Consider the following 23,205-nt stretch of genomic DNA (forward strand, 5'->3'; position numbering starts at 1 on the left):
GTGGGCAGCAGGGGTCTTTCTGGGGCGATGAAAATATCCTAAAATTGCATTCTGGTGATTGATGGTTGCACAACTCTAAATTTACTAAAAAATCATTCAATTACAACGTAAAACAAGCAAATTTTATAGTAAGCTATGCTACAATAAAGCTATTAAATTTTAAAAAAGCAATAGCCAAAAAACAAAAGCAAAATGTCTTTTAGTAGAAGAGCTGTCGTGTGTGTGTGTGTGTGTGTGTGTGTGTGTGTGTGTGTGTGAGAGAGAGAGAGAGAGAGAGAGAGAAAGTGAGAGAGAGAGAGAGAGAGAGAGCGCAAAATTGGCTCCTGGTGCAAACCAACAGGGTCCTCTTGGCCCAGCCCAGCGCCTGTGGCCCCACAGGCTGCTGCCTGAACCCAGCAGAACTCCCCTCCTGCACCTGGACCCAGGCTGCTTCCACCTGAGGCGCTCGGGTCTCCTGGTCACAGGTCAGCACAGGCCCTGCCCAGCCTGCATCAACACCTTCCTTCCGTATCCCCATCCTCCCGGGGACCTTGAACCCCCACTCCTGTGGGGACCTCTGGAAGGTACCTGAGCGGAGGAGCCGGGAGCCCCAGGCAATGGTCGAGGGCCACATTCAGGCTCTGGACACGGCACGGTTTTCAGTTCCTTCAGGGATTTATTAAGGCATTGAGCACGGTGTGGTTTTTAGCCGACTGGTGAATACAAGGACATGTATCAGGACCTAAGGGATGTGCTTTTAAGGTTAATGGTGAGGAGGATGAGCTGAAAGAGCATAGAATACGCTTGTGTGGCACCCGGTGTCCCTCAGCCAAGAGCTGAGGTGTGGGGTCTCCTGGAGAGCTACCACTGGTGCCCAATAGGAGGTGACCCCTCACCTGGTGCCAAGTGTCAGGAAAGCCTGAGCAGGCAGCTGCAGGAGAGTGCCTGTAGGCGGGGGATGTGGTGTGGCCTGGCCAGGTGGCAGACAGGAGGGTTCCCGACACTGCAGGGGCCAGTGGGCCCAGGGTCAGGAGAGGGGGCGGGGAGGCTCTGCCTGGACCCCAACTGTGGCCGTTCAGCCTTCTGTCCGTTTACAATTCACTGCTTCTGGGGAAAATGGAGGGGTGTTTCCTTCAGGAGAAAGCAGACCAGGAGGGAGCGAGGGAGGACAGGTCAGCCCCTGCTGGGCGGAGTCTTCAGCCCGAAACTCCAGACTGCTCATAGTCACTGGAGGTGCTGAACTGTCTCTCCACTTTCCTCTGGTCTTTGATCTTGAGTCCAATGTCCACCCTCTCCTCAAAGAAGTTTACCAGCACGGACTCTGTCAGGATAGAGGCCAGGATCTGCTCAAAGGAGATGCTCCAGTCTGCGTCCACGGTGCCCCCGCTGCGGGCCTCCCCGCCCACCAGCACCGTGTCATCGGCCAGGTCCTCACACTGCAGGGAACCCGTGCTGACCACCGAGTAGGAGGACATGGACATGTCGTCTTTGGTTTCATCGTCCGACAGACGCTGGGAGGGGGAGCCCTGGCCCTCACCGCTGCCCCCTTCGCCCACCACCTGGCTCTCCTGTGGCACATTCCCAAGCTGAGTGTCTCCGCCAGCTCTGGCTTGGGGATCGCCCATGGCTGGTGACTGGATCTCTTGCGCTGGATCCTGAGGGGGGCCGGGGGCTGGCGGCTCGTCCTCCCCCGGGGCAGTGTCCCGGAGTTTCCTGCCCAGCTGCCCCAAGAACCTCTTCCCCACCTCGCCGATGCGTAGCAGCAGGCTGGCCACCGTGGCGATGGCATGGTACAAATCCTGCTCCTTGGGGTCTTCACTGAACATGTTGTAAAGCGTCTTGCACAGCTCGATGAACTGCTCCTTTTAAGGGAAAAACAGAAAATGGGCAGGGAGATGGTAAAAGGTGGGTCAGACCTGAGCCGAGGGTTGAGCCCTTGGCTCAACCAGACTAACCACACTGGTTCTTCTAACTGGTGTGGGGTGCTGTCTCATTAGTCATGCCCATCTCACAGACTGGGACACAGGCTCAGAGAGGGAAAATGACACGACCAATGTAACACAGCCTTAAAAGGGCTTTCCCAGTTAACTTTCTTCCAGCACAGAGAACGATCTAGAATCTCTTCCTGTCTCTATGTCTATTCTGTTAGCAGAGATGGATCTGTTTCTATCATGACTCTTCAAACCCAGTGACTACAAGGATTTCTTTACTGTGCTTTGGAACCACTTTTATATCTTTGGGACTTTTTATATCTTTAATTGGAAGTGGCTTCAACTCTGTCCTTGACGAAGCTCTTTAGAGGGTGGTGACAAGGCAAGTGCAGCCTGGGGAGGTCCGATTCCAGATCCTGAAATCACATGTTCAGGCCTCCTGGCCAGAGCATGGGATGATTCCCCGGTTCATGGGGTGCCCCACTCTTCAGCCCAGATGGGAGTGCCCAGACTGCAGGGTGCCCCTGGGCCCAGCAGGGCTGTACTCAGGCTGCAACTCAAGAACTGTGTTTGGTTAGACATCTGTGGTCCTGGCCTTGACAACCTTGCCAAGATGCCAGGCTCCAGATCTGGAGACCAGCAAATGGGGGCCTGGCAGGACCAGGAGCGCCATGACGCCCTCTCCTTGTAAAAGGTGGCGTGTCAGTCTCTGCTTATCCGCTTTTCTGGTTCACGGTGTTGATTAAACGTGAGCAAGTGGTCACCATGAAACAACATGAACCAGGCCCTGAAGCAACTGGCCTCCTGTCTTTCTGGAATCGTCCCTGACTGCTATCTGCAGGCTCTGGAGGTAGGCAGGGGAATTCCCACCGTCCGGGGGTCCCAGGGGGGTGGCCCCCGTCGGGCCAGCATTCCCACCAGTGTCTGTTGCAGGCTCTGGGTGGGCTTACCTGGTTCATCTTGGGAAGGTCCTTAATGGTCTCCTTCTGAACCTCTTTCTCCTTGGCCCACATTTGAAGGTAGTGCCGACATTCAGGAGGGCTGTTCCCCTTCTCCTCTGTGAGTTGGGAGAAAAAGATTAATCTCCATCTCTCAAATGAGAGGAAGAGGGCTTGGGGCTGGTAGCAGGGAATGAATAGTTCGGATGCTGTCTGGCATGGAGTTACCTGGGCCCTTTTCTAAAACGTCCTGGCACTTGAGAAGAACACCCCAGAACACCCACAGGTCTCCCCTGGGTTATGCTAAAGTAGGTTTGACCTAAGCAGATGAAGATGGGTCAACCTGTTTTCCCCAGGATGGTGACGGAGCCATGTGGAGGCTGGAGAGAGGACAGCATGAGTAGGAGAGACTGGCTGGGTACCCAGAGGGAGGTGGCGACAGCCAGGGGTGTTCACAGACACGAGAAGATTCAGGCGTGGGGCTGATGAGAGCAGGGCCACCCCTAGCAGCTGATGGACCAGGCATGCACCTCAGGGCATCGCCCTTTCCACAGGGAGAGCCACTGTGTCAGGCTGGGTTTGCCATCTCCCTGGTGGGGGCTTTCCACCAGTGATGGGCATCCAGACCCTGCTGACCCCAGGGTCTCTACCAGCACCGGCGGAGACTGGCCTATACACACCTCTTTTTTCTTGGATGTTCTCATTTCCAGCTCCCTCTCGCTCTTCCTGCCGAAGTGCTTCTGGATGACGAGAAAAAAACAAACACAACATAGAGAACATTCTTCTGTTATGACTCAATCCACCTGTGCTCTCTGGCAAAGGCAGACCTGGGCCCGCCGCTCCTTTCTCTACCTGGTTACGCTGAACCCCAGAGCCACCGGACCTTCACTTCCTGTCTTTAAAAGGAACCGTCTCCACACAGTGTTTAAGTGCACGACGACGCACATTATGGAATAGTAGTCTGAGAATTAATTTCTGTAGTATCTGCTGAAAAAGGTCAGACTGAGGGGCTCCTAATCATCAATCCAACCTTTACTGCCACAGAAGCTGAAGACGCATTTTAAAATACAGCTTGGCTCTGGATTCTTAAGGTGATACATTTGCTGGAGTTGGCACACACTGTGCTTCCTACGGTGCCCATGAACTTGGGGAGAGGCAGGCCGCCCCACTCTCCCAGACCTGTGCCGAGGCAGTGTGGCCCTGGGTGGGGGCCTCTGGCTCATGGCAGCCTCCCAGCTCTGAATGTCCCTCACTGCTGTGTGGTGGCTCAGGTTTCTCCCTGTGGAATGGAGACTGCTGCCTGGGGGCTACGTGGGATCTGAGGACAGGGCCCTGCGTCCCGAGTCCCTAGTCTCTCCTGAAGTGCTTGCAACAAGCTTAAAGCATCCTGGATTTGCCCGGGCTCCGAATATAGCAGGCACATCTGCTGCTTTAGTTTGTATACTTGAAATCAAGGTCCTTAAGCTTCACGGTCAAGTTCAAGTAAGCCTCTGACATGGTCAACAGGACTGCTTTGGGTATCTTGATACATGCTGTTTTTCATTTATCTTTTGGGTGTATTATCCTTGGTGTGTACTATCCCCCATGAGAAATTATAGGGCGGAGTTCTGGTCAGTTTGGTGAGTACATTACACACCAGCAGCTAGACTGCCACATCCCAAGCCCAGGCTGCCCCATTGCCCTGGATCTGATGCTCCAATGGGCTTTAACGTGGCCCAAGGAGGACTTCTAATAGGCACCCAACAAACATTTTCCAAGGAAAGCACCCACCACTCTCCTGCACCTGCAGCCATCTGTGTTTCTGTTTCACACTGTTGTAATCACAGCACTTGTATTTTTTTCTATGAACATGGCCCTGGGCTGATGCCCTGCTGCCCGTGCAGGCTCACCATGTTGCGTGTCCTCATCAATGACCCTGTGACAAGCAGAGAGGCCACCCCTTTCCTCTCCCAGTCCACAGGAGCGGCTTGGCTTTGGTTCCCCCTTGGGACTGCCACACAGGAAGTGTCCCTGGGACCAAGAGCTTGCAGGTCTCCTGACCATGCAAGGGAGTATTAGGAAGGCAGAGCCCAAGGCCTAGAGGAAGCCCAGTGCAGAAGGGTGCCCCTGCCCCCCAGGGACTGACCTTGAGCCTCCCAGGGCAGGAAAAGATCCAGATCTGAGGCCAGAGGAGATGCTGGGAGAACAGAGGAGGAGCGGAGGACAGAGGGAGGGAGAGCCCGGGTCCAGGAAGCAGAGAAAAAAAACAAGTGAGAACACCCCAGGGACCTACCTGCAGACAGGCAGCGCCCTCGCCCTCTCCCGCGAGTGCCCCAGCAGGCAGGCTGCCCAGTCCGCCCAGGCCTGCAGGCCACCCTCAAGGCCCTCACAGGTTGCGCTCACCTTCTGAGGAGCTGTCCTCGGTGAAATAGTGGGTCGCTTCCAGGGCGGACTCGGCCTCCTCTGAGCTCAGGGCTGTGCTCAGAGAGAAAAGAGGACGAGGGCAGGAGGAAACGTGACGGTCACTAAGGCCATACTCCGGTGTCCTGGACCAAAGCCTGGCTCCCACACGGCAGGGTGCACCGCTCCCAGCCCCACTGAAATGGTGTGTGGTAACAGTAGTAACGGCAAAGCCGGATTCTGGTTATTGCTACTTTGACTTTTATGTTGTGTTTGAAAACGTAATACATGTCCCAGGTAAGAATCCAGTCAGTGCAGCTGGGAGGCAAGGTGGCTTGGGAGGGTTGGGGTGGCCCCGGGTGCCCTCATCTGCAGGCTCCTGACCCAGCGGGCTCTGACAGCCCAGGCCTCTCCCTCAGCGGTCTTTGGTGGCTGGTGCCAACTTCCCTGCAGGTGTCCCTGGGGCCACTGTTCCTTGTCGCATTACAGGGAAAAATCAGCCACAGGTGAAACACTTGTGTCAAGAGCAGGACCTTCATAGAACAATCTTTAAAAAGACTCGTCTGGGCTCTGCCCCAGGCCAATGAAATGAGAGTCTCTGGGGATGAGTGTGGTAGCAGTATTCTAAAAACCCCCGTGGCTGACTCCTAGGCAGCTTCTGACACCAGTGTGACTGAGAGCAGGACTGGCAGCTCCACCCTGGAGCAGCAAGCCTGAGGCTGGAATTTGCACCTGCCCCTCACAGATCTCTCCTCTGAAAACTGCCTTAACCCCGCCTTAGAGAACTCTCCTGGCGGCCACCCTTGCAGAGCTAGGTCAGCTTGGCTCTCATAGCGGGAACACAGCAACCACTAGATCTGGCCTGCCTTCAGACCAGCTGCCCAACCATGCCACTGTCAGCGTCCCCAGGAGGCTGGGGCACTGCTTAGAGGAGCTACAGGGGAGCAGTCCCTGCTCATGGCCACAAGGCGGGGCTCCCCAGGTCACCTTGAGGGCCTTGGTGGTACCCCGGGCAGACCCCCCCAGGGATACACAAGAACACCTGAGAAACTTAGGACAGGTGAATGGATGTAAGTGGTCTCCGTTTCGAACTTCAATCTCCACTCTGACTCCCCGCAAGCTCCCTGGGACCCTAGTCCCTGGGCAAAGTCCTCCCTGAGACACTCCTGCATGTCCCCTCCCAGGTCACAAGTCATGGCCCTGCCCTCAGAACAAGATGGGCTGGCTTCAGACCTAGTGCATAGGACGGGGGAGTCCCCACTATGCTTGGCCCCCCAGAGGCCTGTGCCTTGGATACTGCAGCCCCAGCTCTGGAGAGGTGAGTACCCCTCACCGGGGAATGGGAGGGGAGGCTCTCACCTGGGGGAAGGTGCAGCTTGTAGAGCACCTTGAGCTTTTCTGTCAGGTCCCCATGGTACATCCCACCTGTGGAGGAAGGCCGGAGAGGAGGCACACTGGCAAGAGGGCTCCAAACGCCACAGCTGGCCCTCGCTCGCACACCTCCCCTTCCAGCGGGTTCTGGTGGGCCCCTCCCTGCAGCCTGGCTCCCTCAGGGAGAGGTCCAGGCCCCCTGCTCTCCTGGGCTGGCCCTTCTCTGGGGCCCGCAGCTCGGCTGTGGGCAGCTCCAGGCTGAGGGGGTAGGGACCGCACTGCACCCCCACACGTCTCCAGTGGAAAGTGGCCCTGCCCTTCTCAGGGGTCCCGGGCGCTGGAAGGCCCCAGAGCCACTCACTCATCCCTGTTACAAACTCCTTGAAGGTGATCAATGAGTCTTTGTTTCGGTCCAGGAGCCGGAACATGCGGCCTGCCAGCACGGGCGTGTGGGCACCACAGGCCCAGGGCGCCAGGCGGGCGAAGAGCTCCTGGAACTGGCTGGCGTCGATGCGGTACTGCTCCAGGTAGGGCAGGCTGGGGTCCCGCCGCACAGCACCGGGCCGGCCACTGCCCCAATACTGACTTGTCAGGTGCTTGGCCTGCAGGGGCACAGCCTGGTGAGGTTTGTGGTGAGGGCGGTGTGCCTACCCTGCTCCTGCACCCAAAGCTGCAGAGGCCTGGCTCGGTGGCTGAACCAGCCACAGCCTCTCACGCAGGGACCTCCTGTGTTGCAGTCACCAGCCCTCGTTCAGACGTGGGAGCTGGGACGAAGCTGGGCTGGGATGGACCACAGCAGGCCATGGGGGCACGGGGAAGCACTGCCTTAACTCTTCTGGCTCTAAAGCCACAACACGGCAGCGGCCACCTCGGGGGCTGAACCAGAGGCAGCTGGGGGTGGGGTGGGCGGGAAGCTGGGAACTGACCGGAGCGGAAGGGTAGTGTACACTCGGCTGTTTGTGCCCCGTCTTCAGCCCCCTTCTGTCACAGGACCTGAAATTTTCTTGGGAAACCCCTCCTGTCCCACCCTCAAGCAATATGGCCCAGAAGTAAACACTCTCCTTTGTGACAGCACCTAACTTGAGTCAGTCCAGAGATTAACTCCAGGCTTTTTGCTAAAACCACTTGGAAAGAAAAATTCTCCTTTTCACTGAGGTTACTGTGAGGACAGGATGACCTGGAGCTGCTGACGACAGTCCTGCCAGTCAGTGGGAAAGCAGTCCAGAGGACATCTGAAGACGGGGAGGCTGACAGCATTTTTGAGCACCCAGATCCAGCCATGCCTGAAGCTGTATATTCCTAGACTTGTTAGTTACATGACCCACTGCATTCCCTCTTCTGTGTAAGCTGACTTGAGTGGATTTTCTGACACTTAAAAGAGTGTCCTGCCTAAATTCCAAGGATTAAATTCTACCACCTGAGGTTTATGGTAGCTGCATCTGAGGGTGTCTTTAAATCTATTTGTCTCCTGGCAGGAGGCTGCTGTACTGAGGATGCACGCAGGGGACTTGGGTGGGGTACTGGTGCTGCCCTTGCTCTTGGTTGTCACCTTGAACACCATGTAAAGGTCCTCCAGCTCTTCAATTGAGAAACCAATGTCCCCGGGTATAGCTCGGACCTAGAAGGAAAGAGAAATGGATGTAGTGACGGATTTTTAAGTGCCTGACACAGCAAAAGCAAGACGCTCTTGAGAGAATCCCCATGTGGATGAGGCAAAAACATGAGCCGCACTCTTGGTGTGGCCAGCTGGCCCAGAACATGCATTCAGGGAAGGGGGTGTGCTCCACCGGCTTCCCCCTCGTCACCCATCTGCCACTCAGTTCACACTCCCTCCTGGTAGGCACTGCAGGGGCTTTCTGTTCTGAATGCCCAGTCAGGGACATAGGGTGAGGGGCAGGCATCTAGCGACTGCTGTCTGTCAGGGTCCCTGGAAAGACCCTGCACTGGCTCTTTGGAAGGTGTTCTAGAACTTCTCAGTAAATTCTCCCTTCAGATAAAGGTGGACAAAGGCTTGTGGCAGATGCAAGGTGGGTTGGGCGGGTACAGGGTGGCTGAGTGTCACTCCCCAGGGATCAGGCAAAGCCAGGCCGGAGGGCTCAGCTCAGTGAGCTCATGTTTGGCCTGCAGGCACTGGGCTTCAGAGGATCTTCTCAGTGACCAACCCAGGAACAGAAAAGTGACCCCGACCTCTCTTCCCCATCGCCCCAAATCGGCCCCTACACATGATGCCAGCCCACATGGGGCAGCATTAGAGAGCCCTGCAGCTGCCCTGCCCCGTGGGGAAGTCTGAAGATAGAGCCCACCAGGGTCCCGACCCCACCTGTGCCCCGCTGGCAACCTGGGGCCCTCGTACCACACTCCTCTTGGCTGTATCCTCCAAGGACTGGATCACTTTCAGCCTCTGTTTAAACCGCATCTGTTCAATGTCGTAGGCCCTCAGGCTGCTGAATTTCTACCGGCCAGAGGTGATTCAGTGAGGTAAGGCGGAACCATAGAGCAGAGGGCCACCACTGCCACGGCCACCGCACCCACACCCACACCTACACAGCCCGGGTGGAGTGGCCTGGCCAAATAGCCAATATGAGGTGAGTGCTGACCTCATATGACACTTTCAGGAGATCAAAGATGTCCACCTCGGCCGGAGGGTCATCTCCACTGGTCAGCAGGGCATGGAGGTGTGGGATAGGCGGAGAAACACTCTGCTTATTGACCACATTATCCAGGTATCTGTAAGGATTAAAGGGCAGAAGTCTAGCCCACCCACAGGCGACAGGGCCTTCTTAGCCACAGCGAAGTGGTATGGAGGGACCTAATTTGCAGAGCCTCCCAATTAACGAGGGAGCTGCTGTGGGCTGGCATCCTCCCTGAGGCAGGTGGGGAGGGGCCCTGGCAAATCGGGGATCCTCCCTAGAGGCAGCCGAGAGAAGGCCTCACCCCCGCCAGGCATGATCCCTACCTGAGGAAGCAGGCTGTCCTCCAGGAATCCCACGGGGGGACCCTTACCACACCAGGAGAAAGCTTTGTCCCAGTTGGAGGGGTGTGCTCCCCCCTCTGGTGGGTCTCTGGGGCCGTGGGGGAGCCCCTGCCTTGGCCAGGAAGAATCAGGGACCAAAGGAGTGTCCCAGGAGAAAGGTACAAGAGGAGCCCTGTTGTGGGGTGTCCACAGGGACCTGCCTTCCCAGGGACACAGCCTCGGGACAGGGCCTGACTTGGGCCAGCCAGGACCACATGCCCTCCCAGGCTCTCTGGGGTGGGCCTGACGTTCAGGTGGGAATGTGGCTGGTCCCCCAAACCCACAGGCCCCTGTTCCCAAGGAGGGCCTGATGTATCTGCTGAGGGAGGTGGGCATGAGAAGCAGTCGAAGGCAGGCCAGTGGCTAGGCGTCCTGACGGCCCTGCGGACAGAGCTGGTCCAGCCCAGGGCAGGGTGGCGACAGCCCTGCCAGAACAGGACCCCTGCTGGCTCCCACGGCCCCAGGACTGGCTCAGCAGGCAAGTGGCAGTGTTCCAGGCTGGGCATGTGGGCTGGCATGACTGCACAGGCTCAGTGGCTGGGCAAGAAGGAGCCAAGAGGGCCCTGGATATAAGGGCATGAAGGCCAGGCTGGCGAGCTCAGCTCCTTTGTACAGAGAGAACCAGCATGGCACAGGGAGTCCCCATGGCCCGGGGAGAAACAGGGTCAGATTCTGATCAGAAAGAGCCCTGTGGAATGCTGGTGGGTGAGACGGGAGCAGGGAGAACCGTAATGAAGCAGAACAGGGCACAGGGCAGGGGTGTCATGGGCCTGGAGGGAGGAGGCTGGCTCGCTGAGAGCGTCTACGAGGACAGGACGTGGGGACTGAGCGCTGGAGGATGCCAGGATGACCCTGGGCCTCACGCGTGAGCAGCTGAGTGTCAGCTCCCTCAGTGGTCAGAGCAGGTCCAGCACGGGCCTCAGTCTGGATGACAGGAGGCAGCGATGCTGCTGGGCTCAGAGGGCACACGGGAAGCCCTGCTCTTCTGGCGCCCCCGCCCAGCAGGCCCTCCAGCCCAGCACGTTTGGGCCTGCGGCCCGTTTCATTTCCCCGTGGGGATCACTATGCCAGTGCCGTCTGTCTCCCACCTGACAGAGGCTCTACCCTGGCCCCTGGGGTGCCACTGGCTCAGCCCTGGCTGGGCATTTGGTGGGCATGGTCACTGAATGCTGACCGAGGAGCACCCAGGGCTCTGCCTGCTGGCTGTCCAGCAGAAGGGAGGCTGCCTTGGTCACCTGCCCAGGACGGTCATGGCCTCGCCCTCATCGCTGCAGCTCAGCAGCTGCTCCATGTTGGTATCCAGGATGGCCAGGGCCACCTGCAGGACCACCTTGATGCCCTCGTAGAAGAAGCAGTCCACAATGACCACGGCGCTCTCGAAGGGCATGACACTGAGGAAGAGGGTGAGGAACCAGGAGAGCGAGATGCTGGCGATCACCCCTAGGTCCTGCATCTTCTCAGACAGCTGGGGCAGGAAGTCTCTCGTGAGCTCTTCGAAGATGCCCTGATCCACTAGGGCCCCTAGGAGAGCACAGGGAGTGTGTGGTAGTGAGCCCAGCCTGGGCTCGGTGGCCCTCGTGTGGGGCCCTAAGGCCTGAAGCGCCGGAAGGCCCCAGGTCCCCGGCCAGTGCTGCGCATAGTAGGGGCTCAAGGCAGGTGGGCGGGCAGAGAAAACTAGAAAGAAGAAACCCTCCAAGTTTTCTTTCTATAGCTTCCACACCACTGTGTGAAAAGAACAATTTCTTCCACTATACTGGATTTTCTTTTGGGGAAACATGGTTTTTTCCCTATAAGTGTCAGAAGTTAACAGTGGCCTTGGTGGCTTGTGTGTGTCCTGCCCTGAAGCTGATGAACAAATGTGATTCTAAAGGACCCCAAGAGTGGAGACCCACAAAAGCAAACAGTGGGGGAAGGACATCTTGGAAGAACAGACACAATGACATATGTACTGAAATACGCCAGCAAGTGCACTCCCACGGCGTTACCCAGGTTTTCCCGCAAGAGTTCACGGGACGTGGGGCTGGGTGTAAGTACAGGGTGTGCTACACGCTCCAGCGAGGATGGAAATTTTCCACAATAAAAAAGCTTACGAAGAGTTAGCTGGATGGGAATTTAGGCTTCGACACGACTTTTAAAAACCCCGAATGTGTGGTTTCCCTGCCAGCCACTCATAGGGAATCGGCAGGAGGTCTGGGGGGACGACTGGGCATGTGGCTGTCACTCTGCCATGTGTGGGGGTGGGGCTGAGGCCTGAGGGCTCCGTGTGGAGCTGCCGGCGGGCAGCGGGCACTCACCTACCACCCTGTTGTTGTAGTAGTCGGGCAGCATGCGCTCGCACAGGGCCACCAGCAGCCAGAAGGCCTCTTCCTCGCTGCCATACAGCAGGAGCACCGACGTGACGATGTTCATGGCCTGTGGGCAGAGATGGCGCGGGGAGGCTCCGGAGCTGGACCCCAGGGAAGCTGTCCCCCACCCCGCCAAAGGGTTATACTCTACAACCACGTCTGGTGACAACAAACCATCCCACCCAGCTTGGTGCGATTTGCCAAAAAGCAGTTTGTAGGAAATCAATTTGACAAAAACGATCAGTCAAATCCCTCAAAATGGGCCAGCGGGTCCTTGAGAAACCGAGAAGGCGGACATGAGACGTGGCACTTCTTCTGGGGTCGGAGGTGTGACATGGGTACAGGCAGATGTGTGAGTGAGCTATGTGCGAAGGCCAGTCAGCTACAGGCAGGCTCTGGAGAGACTGGTACCCCGAACAGCACTTCGGTGGTGACAAATTATCTTAAAAATGGTTTAAAGCCAGCACACTGGCTTTAAGATGTCATGCAGAATATCGCCCTACAGAAAGTGGTTTCTAGGGAGGTGGCCTGCGTTTCTGAAATCCAGACGCAGTCTACAGGAAACAGAAAGCCATGTGACATGGCCAGGAAAACACCTACTGGATTTACAATCAAATGCCGCCAGAAATGCGTATCAGAACTCCAAAGAGATGACACCTCACACCAATAGAATGGCTGCTATCAAAACCAGAAAATAACTAGTATTGGTGACGACGTGGAGAAATTGGAACCCTTGTGCAGTGCTGGTGGGAATGTGAAAATTAAAAGCGGAGCTACCACATGATCGGCAACTCCACTTCTAGGTACAGACACAAAAGAACTGAAAGCAGGGACTGGAACAGATACTGTACACCCTGGTTCATAGCAGCATATTCACAACAGCCAAAAGGTGGACACCACCCAGTGTCCATCGATGGATGAATGGATACGCAGTGTGGTCCATTCATGCAGTGGAATATCATTCAGCCTTAAAAGGAAGGAGATTCAGACACACGTACAACACAGATGAGTCTTGAGGACATTATGCTAAGTGAAATAAGCCAGTCACAAAAGGACAGATACTGTATGACTCCACTTATATGAGGTTCTTGGAGCTGTCAATCACAGAGACAGAAAGTAGAATGGAGGTTCCCAGGGATAACTAGGAAGGTTGTTTAACAGGGACAGAGTGTCAGTTTGACAAGATGGAAGAGTTCTGGAGATGGATGGAGGTGATGGCTGCATAAACATGTACTTAACGCCATTGAACTGTACACTCAATAAACGGTGAGGATGGTGCAATTTTATGTTATGTGTATTTTATCACACACACTAAATAATGAAATGCCTCCAGGACCCAGACCAGAAGCACACAGAAGACAACTTAATATATAGCATGGGAATGAGATGAGCAATTCATATTTTCAATTACAGTTTTTTGCGTGGTCAGGCTTTTCCTGGGGGGAACAGGGTACAGTTGAAGGTGTGAGGCCATCACTCAGGCCCAGGGCTGTGGGGATCTGCGCCTGTGAGCCTCTGGTGGGTGATGCTGTCTCTGGGCCCCCACTAAGCCCCCTTACCTGGCAGTAGCCGATGGTGGGGTTTCGGAAGGCATATGCAGTCAGCACCCGCCGGAGGGCAGCGATCCCCAGCTCGTTCTGGAAGGCAGGGTGCTCGGGCATGGAGCGGTGGAGGTCTCGCTCGATCTCGTCTGTAGCCAGGCTGTACTTCCCCGTGGATTTCTCCACCAGCTCCGCGTAGTAGCCAGGGTGAGTCACCATCTCATTCCAGGCCCCTGTGGAGACACAGCTGGCAGCTGCCTCTCTCCTCCTCCCATCCTGGGACTTCGGGACAATGACAGGGCAGGTTGGAGGCATCAGTGTACCACAGAGAAGTGAAACTTTGGCGAGTTACGAGGTGGGAGGCAAAGGCTCCCTCATGACTGCTTCTTGGAGGGGTCACCCCACCCAAGTTCCCATGGCTGACGTGCCCTCCTCCTGAAACCGTCCAGGTGGCCAAGGGTGTGAATGTTGTCAAGAGCCTGTCCTACGGAAAGGGGGCCTCAGGGGTGCTGCTCCCCTCCCACTGGGGGTGGAAAGGAGCCACCCTGGCAACAGTACCCTCCCACCCCCACTGGTGTCTGCTCCCCAGGACGCCCTCCTGGCGTGGGCTGCATGAGCCCCCTCACAGTGGAGAGCCCCATTTCCGCCCTGTAAAGGGCTGGCAGTTCCTGCCTGGCAGACTCGGGAAGCAGGCCAGGGGTCAGCAGAGCTCCCCCACAAAGGTCGGGGGCCATGGAGGCTGAGGCCGCGCAGCTCACCGGAGAAGAGGAGCCACAGCTCCCCGCGGAGGCTCTCAGGGATGCCCTTTAGCACCAGCGCCCGCGTCCTGGCAGTGCGGTACATGCACACGCCGCGCCCATACTCGAAGAAATGGATGTGCCACAACTCCTCCTTCATCTTCTCCTTGGCCTGGGGCGGGGGGCAATAGGGCCTGTAGGTGCAGCCGGGGTGTCGGGCTCTCCTGCCCCACCTACCCCACCCAGTGGCTCAGACTTCCAAGGGCTCAGCCCCTGCTGGGCTGAGCAAGCACCACCATCTGGTGGGTCTGGTGGAAGGCACACGGGCCTCCCTGCAGAGGCCTGGGGCCTGTGGGGATGGCACTGCCCAGGGTTGGCCCCGGCTTGGGGCGGCGTGAAGGCACAGTCACGGGCTGGCAGGCCCCCCCCAGGCCTGGGATGGCCCCCTCTGCGATGGAGCCACGCTCCGGGCTTACCCCCTTGGCCCCCAGGTCCTCCATGGGCGTGTTTCCCTGGAAGAGTTTGAGCAGGCCCTGGGAAGCGGTGGGCGCCCCCTGGGGGTGGGAGGTTGGGCTGGCGGGCTGTCCCAACGCCTCCTGAGGAGCTGGCAAGGCCTGGAAAGGACAACACAGGAGAGACAACAGTGAGCCCAGGCGTCCCATGTGCACTCAGTCACTGCCACAGGAGGGTCGGGGTGGGCCCTGGGTCTGGCCAAGCAGGAGGCCTCACTGGCCAGCCAGACACGTATACTGTCTCACTTCACCAGGCGCCCCCACGTTGGCCAGCCTGCCGTGGGACCGGTTCTGGGGCCCACCAGGTCAGGCTCTCAGTGAGGTCAGGAGAGAAGACACCTTGAAAAGCCAGCTCACGTGTCCCCAGGTGCTGACCGTGGCTCCCAGGGACACCACCTCTGCCCCAGCCTCCAGAGTGCAACCAGGCTGACCCTGTAGGGACAGCTGCTGATGGCATCGTCCTGATGGTCCCTGGGCACTGGACACAGTGGTTGGCTCAGGTTGGGACTGTTGGGAAAGAACGCTGGGGACCCCATGGAGCCCAAGCACTGAGCTGCACAGACAAAAGGCAGCAGATGCAGGGACTTCCCTGGTCACCTAGCACCAGCCCAAGGCCGACACCTGGCCCCACCCTTTTCAGACGACAGGGTCCTGTGTTGGCAGCCCCTCCTGTGGGTGCTGAGGGAGGGCTGGCGTTCTCTCTCCCAGACCCTCTGCGAGCTCCTGAGGTGCCACTTCTGCTGGCTGGCACATGCGCCTCTCTAATTTGAACATTCGTGCCAGCTTTAGACCAGGTTCTCAACATCTGCTGGGCTTCCAATCAGGCTGTTGGGGCTTCAGAGGCGAAGACAAAGACACAGTCCTGGAACCGGGTGTGGGGAGGGGTCCCCACCTGTGGGCCACCTCTGTTGCAGGTACCTCCCCCCAGGGGCTAACCTGCATCAGGGGAGCCTGGGAATCTGCCCTCTTGCTGCTCAGACAGGTGGTTGGTTCCGGGAATGTGCTGGGGGGCAACATGGGGCTGGCAGAAGGAAAGTGGGGCATCAGGGACAGAGGCCTGTATCTGTAAGGAAGCCCTGGCCTTCAGGATTCGTCCCTGGTTTCCTGGACCCCCTGCCTCTGGCCCTCACTCTGCCAGCAGGGCAGGTAGGTAAGTTCCTGGTCTGACCCCCATCTCCTTAGGGAAGCACTAGCATCTGAGCCCCCTTCAGGCAGTGTGGGTGGCAACTACCACTTGCCCCCTGCTCGTCACACTGTGTTCTGCCTGCAGGCACCTGACTTCTAGGTGAGCTCGCCACCATGGGCAACAGCCTGTGCACAGAGCTTGTTCCCTGGCCTGGGGGCTGGGGGGTCTAGAGCCGGTGCCCACTCTGGTTCTCCCCTCAGCTCCCTCTCTGAGCACCCACAGGTAGGAACAACACTGCTCTGGGTGGACACTGGTCATTGGCTCCCGGAATCTACTTCCCCTTCTGCCAGCAGCAGTTCCCCATTTTCATGTGGGGGCATATCTCTCTCCACTCTTGGTCCATGCTTTGTGGGTTCTGCTGAGGCCCTGGGTGATGGCCCCGAGCTAATTAATTAGCATCTCCTGTGGCTGGGGATACTGTGTCACACAGTGGCCACCAAGGAAATGCAGCGGTGACTATAGGAAATGTCAGGATGAGCCAAGGAGGACGCAGGGGCTTGCGCCATCCTGGCACCACACAGGGCCTAGGGAAGACACTCTGCCGGCAGGAAGCCACGTCCCGTGGGCAGAGGTTGGTTCTGACGACCGGGGGCTACTGCATGGACTTCTCGGCTTCACGGACCAGTAAGCTCCCTGGGTGAGCTCCAGGGCTGGTGCCTGCCTGCTGCCCTGCTGCACTCCACCCTCTCCGTGCTTGTGAGGGTTTCCCAGGGAACACCTGTTAAACTCATCAAACTCTACTCTCTCAATATGTACAGTGTCTTGTATGTCTATTTTACTTCAGTAGAGCGGTTTTTAATAAAAAAAATTAAAAAGGGGGAAAAATTCTGCTAGGTTCACATCCATAGCCCACCCCTCTACCCTTGGCTGGGGTTTTGAAAAGGATTTTGGGTCCACGAAAATACTTTTCCATGATAAACTGCTAGAATCCAGGGGGCAAGACCCCAGTCCAGACCAAGCGTGCCCTGATGCAGAGTCTGCTTCCTGCCCAAAGTGCCCCAAAGGAACCAGGACACAAATGGACCTGTAGGCCACTGGCCACTGAGGCCAATGGACCTGTAGGCAACTGACAAGGCTGAGACCTCAGGAACCACTGTCCTGCGTGACACACGGTGTCCACAGTGCTACGGTAAGCTCACGGGGCCAGCCACCTATGAGTCCTGCACTTCCCCAGGCCAGGCTCTCTCCCCTTCCTCTGGGTAACCATCTCACACTGTCTTCCAGGGCAAACCTCCCAACTGCCTGCCCTCCTCACTTCCTACTGAACCTACTTCCTGTCTCCTATTTAATCGAGGGAGCAGAAGCAGGAGCAATCTATCGACGGTCACAGCCAACCCCAGGCCCACCTTCTGCGTCTGTGGCCATGCACGCCAGGCCCAACCCTCCCTGCACCCATGCTCGAGACCGTGTCCCTCTCACCCCCAGAATCTTCTTCTAGCAACTGTCCCCTCCACTAGAGTCATTCCTACTGGCCCAGACCATGCTGGCGTTGTCCCTACAGGCCATCCTGCTCAATGGGCGGTGCTCACACGTGGCCACTTTGTGCAAGCTCCAGCTGTACACCTAGGATCCATGCGCCTCTGTGTAGAGGCTACACTGCCATTAAAAAGTCACCCCTCACACACACCCACATGACTCTTAACTGAGTTTTATATAAAATTCTCAAAACAGTTGCTTAAACTAACTGTATCCTTTCCTCCTCTTAAGTTTTTTTTTGGCCAAAAAGTGGTATATTTATGTTCTAAGAGTCACCTTTATACCGATATCTAGGACCCTGGGTCCCTCATTTTAGACATTGCCGATTCCCTCCTACAGGCAATACTGAAATTAGTGAGTAACGGTTTGCTCCCCTCCCCACTTCCTGCCAACATATAATGTAGAGTGATATGCTTTCACTCCTTAATAAGGCAATCAATGAGCTTATTCTACTTTGCATGCCTTATCTCATGTTTTCACTGTACTCTATCTCCCACGTAAAATGTACATACTATTGGTGACCTTCGTTTTTGTTATCTAGCCTTATTACCACAGGTAAATATGTTCAATGCTCCCACCAGACCTTCTGCCAAAGCCTCTCCAATCATTTCTTGGTTATCTGAAGGTTCCTCAAAATCTCTATCAGATTCCTCAAAAGCTGGTAGATTCTCTGAATTCCCGTGTGTTCCCTACTGTCTGTAGTCTTCATACCTGGATAGAAAATCCCGGGGTCATAGCTTTTTTCTTTTTATTGTATATCTTAAAATTTACTCAATTTGCATAAAATGTTGCTACCAAAAAGTCTGATGCCTCTGATTTTTGTTCCTCCAATGATCTCGTCTTTTTTGACTGCCCAAAAGAATGTTTTAATTTAAAGTCCAGTAGTTTTATCAGATGCTATCTCAGTACTGACTATTCTGTACTGATTTTCCCAGTCGTGCAACATGACCTTCCACCAGGCAGGGTCAAGTCTTCTCTCATATTCAGGAAATTTTTCTTTAATTATAGTTTCTCTTATTTATTGTTCCATGGCTTTGTTTTTTGTTTTTTGGGTTATACAGAAGTTGGATCTTCTTTGCCTAACTTCTTTATCACTTCTCTTGACTATTTTCACTCTATTTTTTTGTTTGAATCTCTTTCTACCCCTATGTCCCCCCATCTTGTCCGTATCCCTAAATGAAATTTCCGTGGTGTTTATTCATTCTTGTGTTCTTGCTTGTATAATTTTCACCTCTGAAATATTTCCATACTTTTTTCTAATTCTTTCCTGAGCCCTGTCAACTCTTTCTTCACATTTTTCTATTGACTAGTCACTTTATTTCTGAGCTTTTAAAACATTTTTTATTTATACCATTCTTTAGTAGTTTCTATCATTTTTCTAATTCTTTTTCAGATCATTTTAAAATGTTGGAGTACAGTTTTGATCTGCTTTGAGAAAATATTGTTCTGGTTGCTTTCTTTAAAAGATAATTATTGCAAACAACATCTGATAAGGGATAAATACCAGAAGAACTGCAGCTCAACAGCAAAGCATTTGTGTGCTTTCTCTGTCTGTGGGGTGTTATTTGGTTTGTTTCCCTCCTACAGTACTTTTAATAGGGTGTGGAAATATCCTTCTGTTGCTCACATTTAAATGACACGACTTCCTGTCCCTGCGGGAGGACGTGTAGGAATGGGCAGATGTGGGCAGGGTAGCTTTCCGCCCTGCACAGCTGGAGGGCCGTCTTCTGCTGCAGTCTCTCCTTGACCCCCCAGTGTCCCTTCCCTGCTCAGTCCCAGCTCTTTTTCCCTCAGGGAGGGCTCTTTGCTTTGGGGAGGGAGCTTTTGTTGGGTACTTCTGTGATCCTCAAGGGCTTGGACCGCACCAGCTTCTCTGTCTTCCCTCAGCCTGTTAGTGGATTCCATGTTTTGTTCTGTTTACTAATCTGTGAACTGGAGTCTGAGAAATTTGTTCCCAGTTTCGCCGGTTGTTTCTCAGAGTCATGTGCTGAGGTTTTGTTCAGTGAGGAGTCTCTTTGGCAGGGTCAGGGGAGAGCTGTTTCTGGTGATTTCTGGATTCCTTGGCTCTCAGGACTGTCAGAGTCCTTTTTTCTCCACCCCCACCACACCCGTTACCTCAGCACAGCTGCTGATACTGTGTCTATACAGAGGAATGCTACACTTGGTGTGACCCCATCTACTGCAGTCTGGGGTTTGTGGAGATACCCTTTCACCTGGTTTTGTTGAAGATGTTGTCTGTGCTTTTACTTTTCCCTTAAAGTTGCTCTGTGCGTTTTTATGAGGAAATTTTGTAAGATTTTTAAAATCACCAGCTACCACCACCTTGCCCTGGTTGAAGGCCACTTCCGTCAAGTTTTTTTTGCGTTGTACTGAACAATTCTTGTTATACTGAACAATTCCTTCTACTGAACAATTCTTGTCAAGGCCCCCAGGACCTCTGTTTGCCATCTCCAGTTGTCAACTCCTTGTTCTTCGTATACTTGACCTCAAACTTCATACACCCAAAACTGAATTCTTCCCACCCTGCTCTTCCTGCATCTTCCCCATGTCATTACATGGTGATTCTGTTCTTTAAGCTGCTCAGGCCAAAACCACAGTGTCATCTTTGACCCTTTCCTTCTCTTCTACCCCACATCTAATCCATCTCTCAGATCTACCTTCAGAATATGTCCTATACACTAACACCGAACAATCCAAAAAGGAAATTAAGAAAACAATTCCATTTACAAAAGCACTGAAAAGAATAAAATACTTAGGAATAAACTTAACCACGAAAGTGAAGAACTTTTACATTGAAAACTACAAAACATTTCTGAAAGAAATTAAAGAAGACACACAAATGGGAAGACATACCATGTTCATAGATTGGAAGATTTAATATTGGTAAGACATCCACTACCCAAAGTGATCTACGGATTCAGTGCAATCCCTATCAAAAATCCCAATGACATTTTTTTGGCAGAAATAGATAAATATATCCTAAATTTCACATGGAATCTCAAGGGATCTCAAATAGCCAAAACAATCTTAAAACAGAAGAACTAAGTTGAGGGTCTCACACTTCCTGATTTAATAACTTACTGTGAAGCTCAGTAATCAAAACAGTGTGGTACCGTAGAAAGGCAGGTAGATTGACCAGTGTAACAGAATAGATAGCCCAGACATGAACCCTCGCATATATGGTCACATGATTTTCAACAAGGTGTGCCAAGACTATTCAATGGGGAATGAACAGTTTTTACAACAAATGGTGTTGGAATAAGTGGATATCCACAGGCAAAATGATGATGTTGGATCCTTACCTCATACCATACACAAACATTAACTCAAAATGGAGCAAACACCTAAATAGAAGAGGTAGAAAGTATAAAACTCTTTGAACAAAACATAGAGGAAAAGTTTCATGACATTGGATTGGCAATTATTTTTTGGATGTGACATCAAAAGAACAATAGAAGAAAAATAGATAAAATGAACTACATAAAAATTAAAAACTTATGTCCATCAAAGGACACAATCATTGGAATGAGAAGGCAACCCAAAGGATAAAATATTTGAAAATCATATATCTGATAAGAAGTTAATATCCATACATGTATAAAGGACTTCTAAAACTTGACAAAATCAAACAACCTGATTACAAAAATAGTCAAAGGGCTTAAACAGACATTTCTCCAAAGAAGACATACAGATGGCCAGTAAGCCATGAAAAGATGCTCAACATCATTAGTCTTTGGGGAAATGCGATCAAAACCACAATGAGATACCACATCACACCCATCAGAATTGTTATTGTAAAAAAACAAAGAAGCAAACTAACAAAACAAACAAGCCAAGAAACAAACAGAAAATAACAAGTGTTGGCATGGGTGGGGAGAAATTGGACCCTTTTGCATTGCTGGTAGGAATGTACAATGGTGCAGCCAATGTGGAAGATGGTATGGCTATTCCTCAAAATATTAAACACTGAATTATCACTTGACCTAGGAATTCCACTTCTGGGTTTATCCTCAAAAGAACTGAAGGTAGGATCTTGAAGAGAAATGTGTACACCCAAGTTCACAACAGCATCATTCACAATAGCCAAAGGTAGAAGCAACCCAAGGAAGTGTTTCCCCTTTCCTGTGTCAACTGTGCCTCAGGGTCACCAAATAATTGATGAGAGGAAGTTTATATTTATGGGAGTATTCCAGCTAATAAACAGAAGGAATGACAAAATTAGAGTACCGCCATCTTGTAATCCCTGCCAAATGGCTGGATCTGAGCAATGCTCATCAATGACAGGGAACAGCACATGACAAGATAACCAGGTGTCGTATGTGTACCTCTTGGTGAAAGTACCATCACTTCAATCCTGCCTCCAAATAGACCTGCCACCCAAAACGCAAACAACTGAAGCTGAATCTGATCTGAGTCTCTCCACTCAGCCACCCACTTACAGGAAATAAGGGACTGCAGTCAATGAAAAACAAACTTTGAGAAATTCTACAGCACAGATGACCCAATTCCATCAACAAAATACTGCAAGAAAGAGGGGGGCAGGGAAAGAGTGGGGAGAGAGAAAGAGTGTGTGCACGTGCAGAAATCTACTCATAGATAAAAAGGAGTTTAAGAGACATATCAACTGACTGTAAAGTGGGACCTATGGGTACGTTAACTCCAATGATTACAGTGTAAAAAGTACATCTACATTTGGGGAAATGTGAGTATAAGTATTTGATATTCAGGAATTCTTGTTAACTTTGTTGGTGTAATAATAAGATTGCAGTTACCTCTTTAAATGGGGATCTTTCCCTGTACGAATCTCAGACTGAAAGGGTGACAAAAGAAAGGCCAGGAAAATGAACCCAAGCTCCCAGGCTGGATGGGCCTGCAGTGTGGCTCTCAGTGCAGCACAAGCTCACAGGGTGGTGGGTCCCGCCAGAGAAGTGTTCTCCCCCACGACGGGCCTTGAGGCGGATGGAAATGCCCGGAGGACTGGAGGGATATGACTGGGTACAAAGCCCGTGACCTTGGGCAGCGTGTGTGTCTGGACATCTGAGACGGGGGCTCGGTCAGGCTCCCCACCCCAAACCCAGGGGGCGCCTCCCCACCGAGGCCCACAGCAGGGATCACAGGGCTGCCTGGACTCCCCTCCTTGCCCTGACCCCCACCCTGCAGCTCCCCAGGCACCCTCTCACCTCTGGGGCTGGGTCCCCGATGCTGGAGTTCCTCCCTGAGCCGCTGCTACCAGGCTGCTTGGATGGCGTTTTCTGGAGAAAGTCAGAGATCCTCTGAACCAAGAAATCGCGGTCTTTGAGGTTGGCGAACAGGAAGGTCATCTTGCTCCTGGTGCTGATAGACAGAGGGCTGGGCAGGACACTGCAGCTGTCGGCTTTTTCAACAATGGTTACCTGAGAAGGCAACATCACTGGGTGTTGGTGACCGAGGCTGCAATGCCGGGATGTTCCGTGCCTATGAGAGCACAGCAGCCTCAGGCCGCCCTCCCCCAGGCAGGGTGCGGTGGTGGGACAGGGACGCTCAGCTCACCGCGTTCACATGCTGACTCTGCCGCTTGCTGCCATGAGCAAGTTCCTCATGTGCATGTCTAAACCTCACTTTTTTCACCTGCCCACGGGGGTGAACACATCGGCCCTGCTGGACTGTCATGAAGATGGTGGGCCTAGTCGCTGGCCCTTATCAGCTTCCCAAAGATGGCCAGTTCTTTCCGTGCTCTGAAGCCCGATGGGCAGCCCGCCTGGCCAGCCATCCTAAGCACAAGTGTTCCCAGAACACTTGCTCACTGCTGCATCCGGGC

At 53.8% G+C, this 23,205-nt stretch overlaps 1 protein-coding gene across 3 annotated transcripts in view; it reads right to left on the reverse strand.

The window, feature by feature from the left end:
- Window positions 1-355: 355 nt before the first annotated feature.
- Window positions 356-23,205, reverse strand: part of TBC1D9B (TBC1 domain family member 9B) — a 37,935-nt gene continuing 15,085 nt past the window's right edge. The window contains exons 7-22 of one of the 3 annotated variants that reach the window (XM_033096206.1): window positions 22,589-22,801; window positions 14,711-14,848; window positions 14,256-14,406; window positions 13,516-13,730; window positions 11,906-12,023; window positions 10,847-11,132; window positions 9,196-9,325; window positions 8,952-9,050; window positions 8,148-8,216; window positions 6,966-7,200; window positions 6,587-6,652; window positions 5,231-5,302; window positions 4,974-5,024; window positions 3,529-3,588; window positions 2,861-2,967; window positions 356-1,841 (exon numbers count right to left, since the gene is read on the reverse strand). In XM_033096206.1, the coding sequence (XP_032952097.1) occupies window positions 1,176-1,841; window positions 2,861-2,967; window positions 3,529-3,588; window positions 4,974-5,024; window positions 5,231-5,302; window positions 6,587-6,652; window positions 6,966-7,200; window positions 8,148-8,216; window positions 8,952-9,050; window positions 9,196-9,325; window positions 10,847-11,132; window positions 11,906-12,023; window positions 13,516-13,730; window positions 14,256-14,406; window positions 14,711-14,848; window positions 22,589-22,801 (2,676 nt within the window). In that variant the 3' untranslated portion in view covers window positions 356-1,175. Of the gene's footprint in view, window positions 1,842-2,860; window positions 2,968-3,528; window positions 3,589-4,973; window positions 5,025-5,230; window positions 5,303-6,586; window positions 6,653-6,959; window positions 7,201-8,147; window positions 8,217-8,951; window positions 9,051-9,195; window positions 9,326-10,846; window positions 11,133-11,905; window positions 12,024-13,515; window positions 13,731-14,255; window positions 14,407-14,710; window positions 14,849-22,588; window positions 22,802-23,205 lie in introns of all 3 variants that reach the window. The other 2 variants (XM_033096205.1, XM_033096208.1) reach the window with 2 other exon arrangements.

This window comes from Rhinolophus ferrumequinum, chromosome 24, assembly GCF_004115265.2.
Source record: "Rhinolophus ferrumequinum isolate MPI-CBG mRhiFer1 chromosome 24, mRhiFer1_v1.p, whole genome shotgun sequence".
Classification (NCBI taxonomy): Eukaryota; Metazoa; Chordata; class Mammalia; order Chiroptera; family Rhinolophidae; genus Rhinolophus; species Rhinolophus ferrumequinum.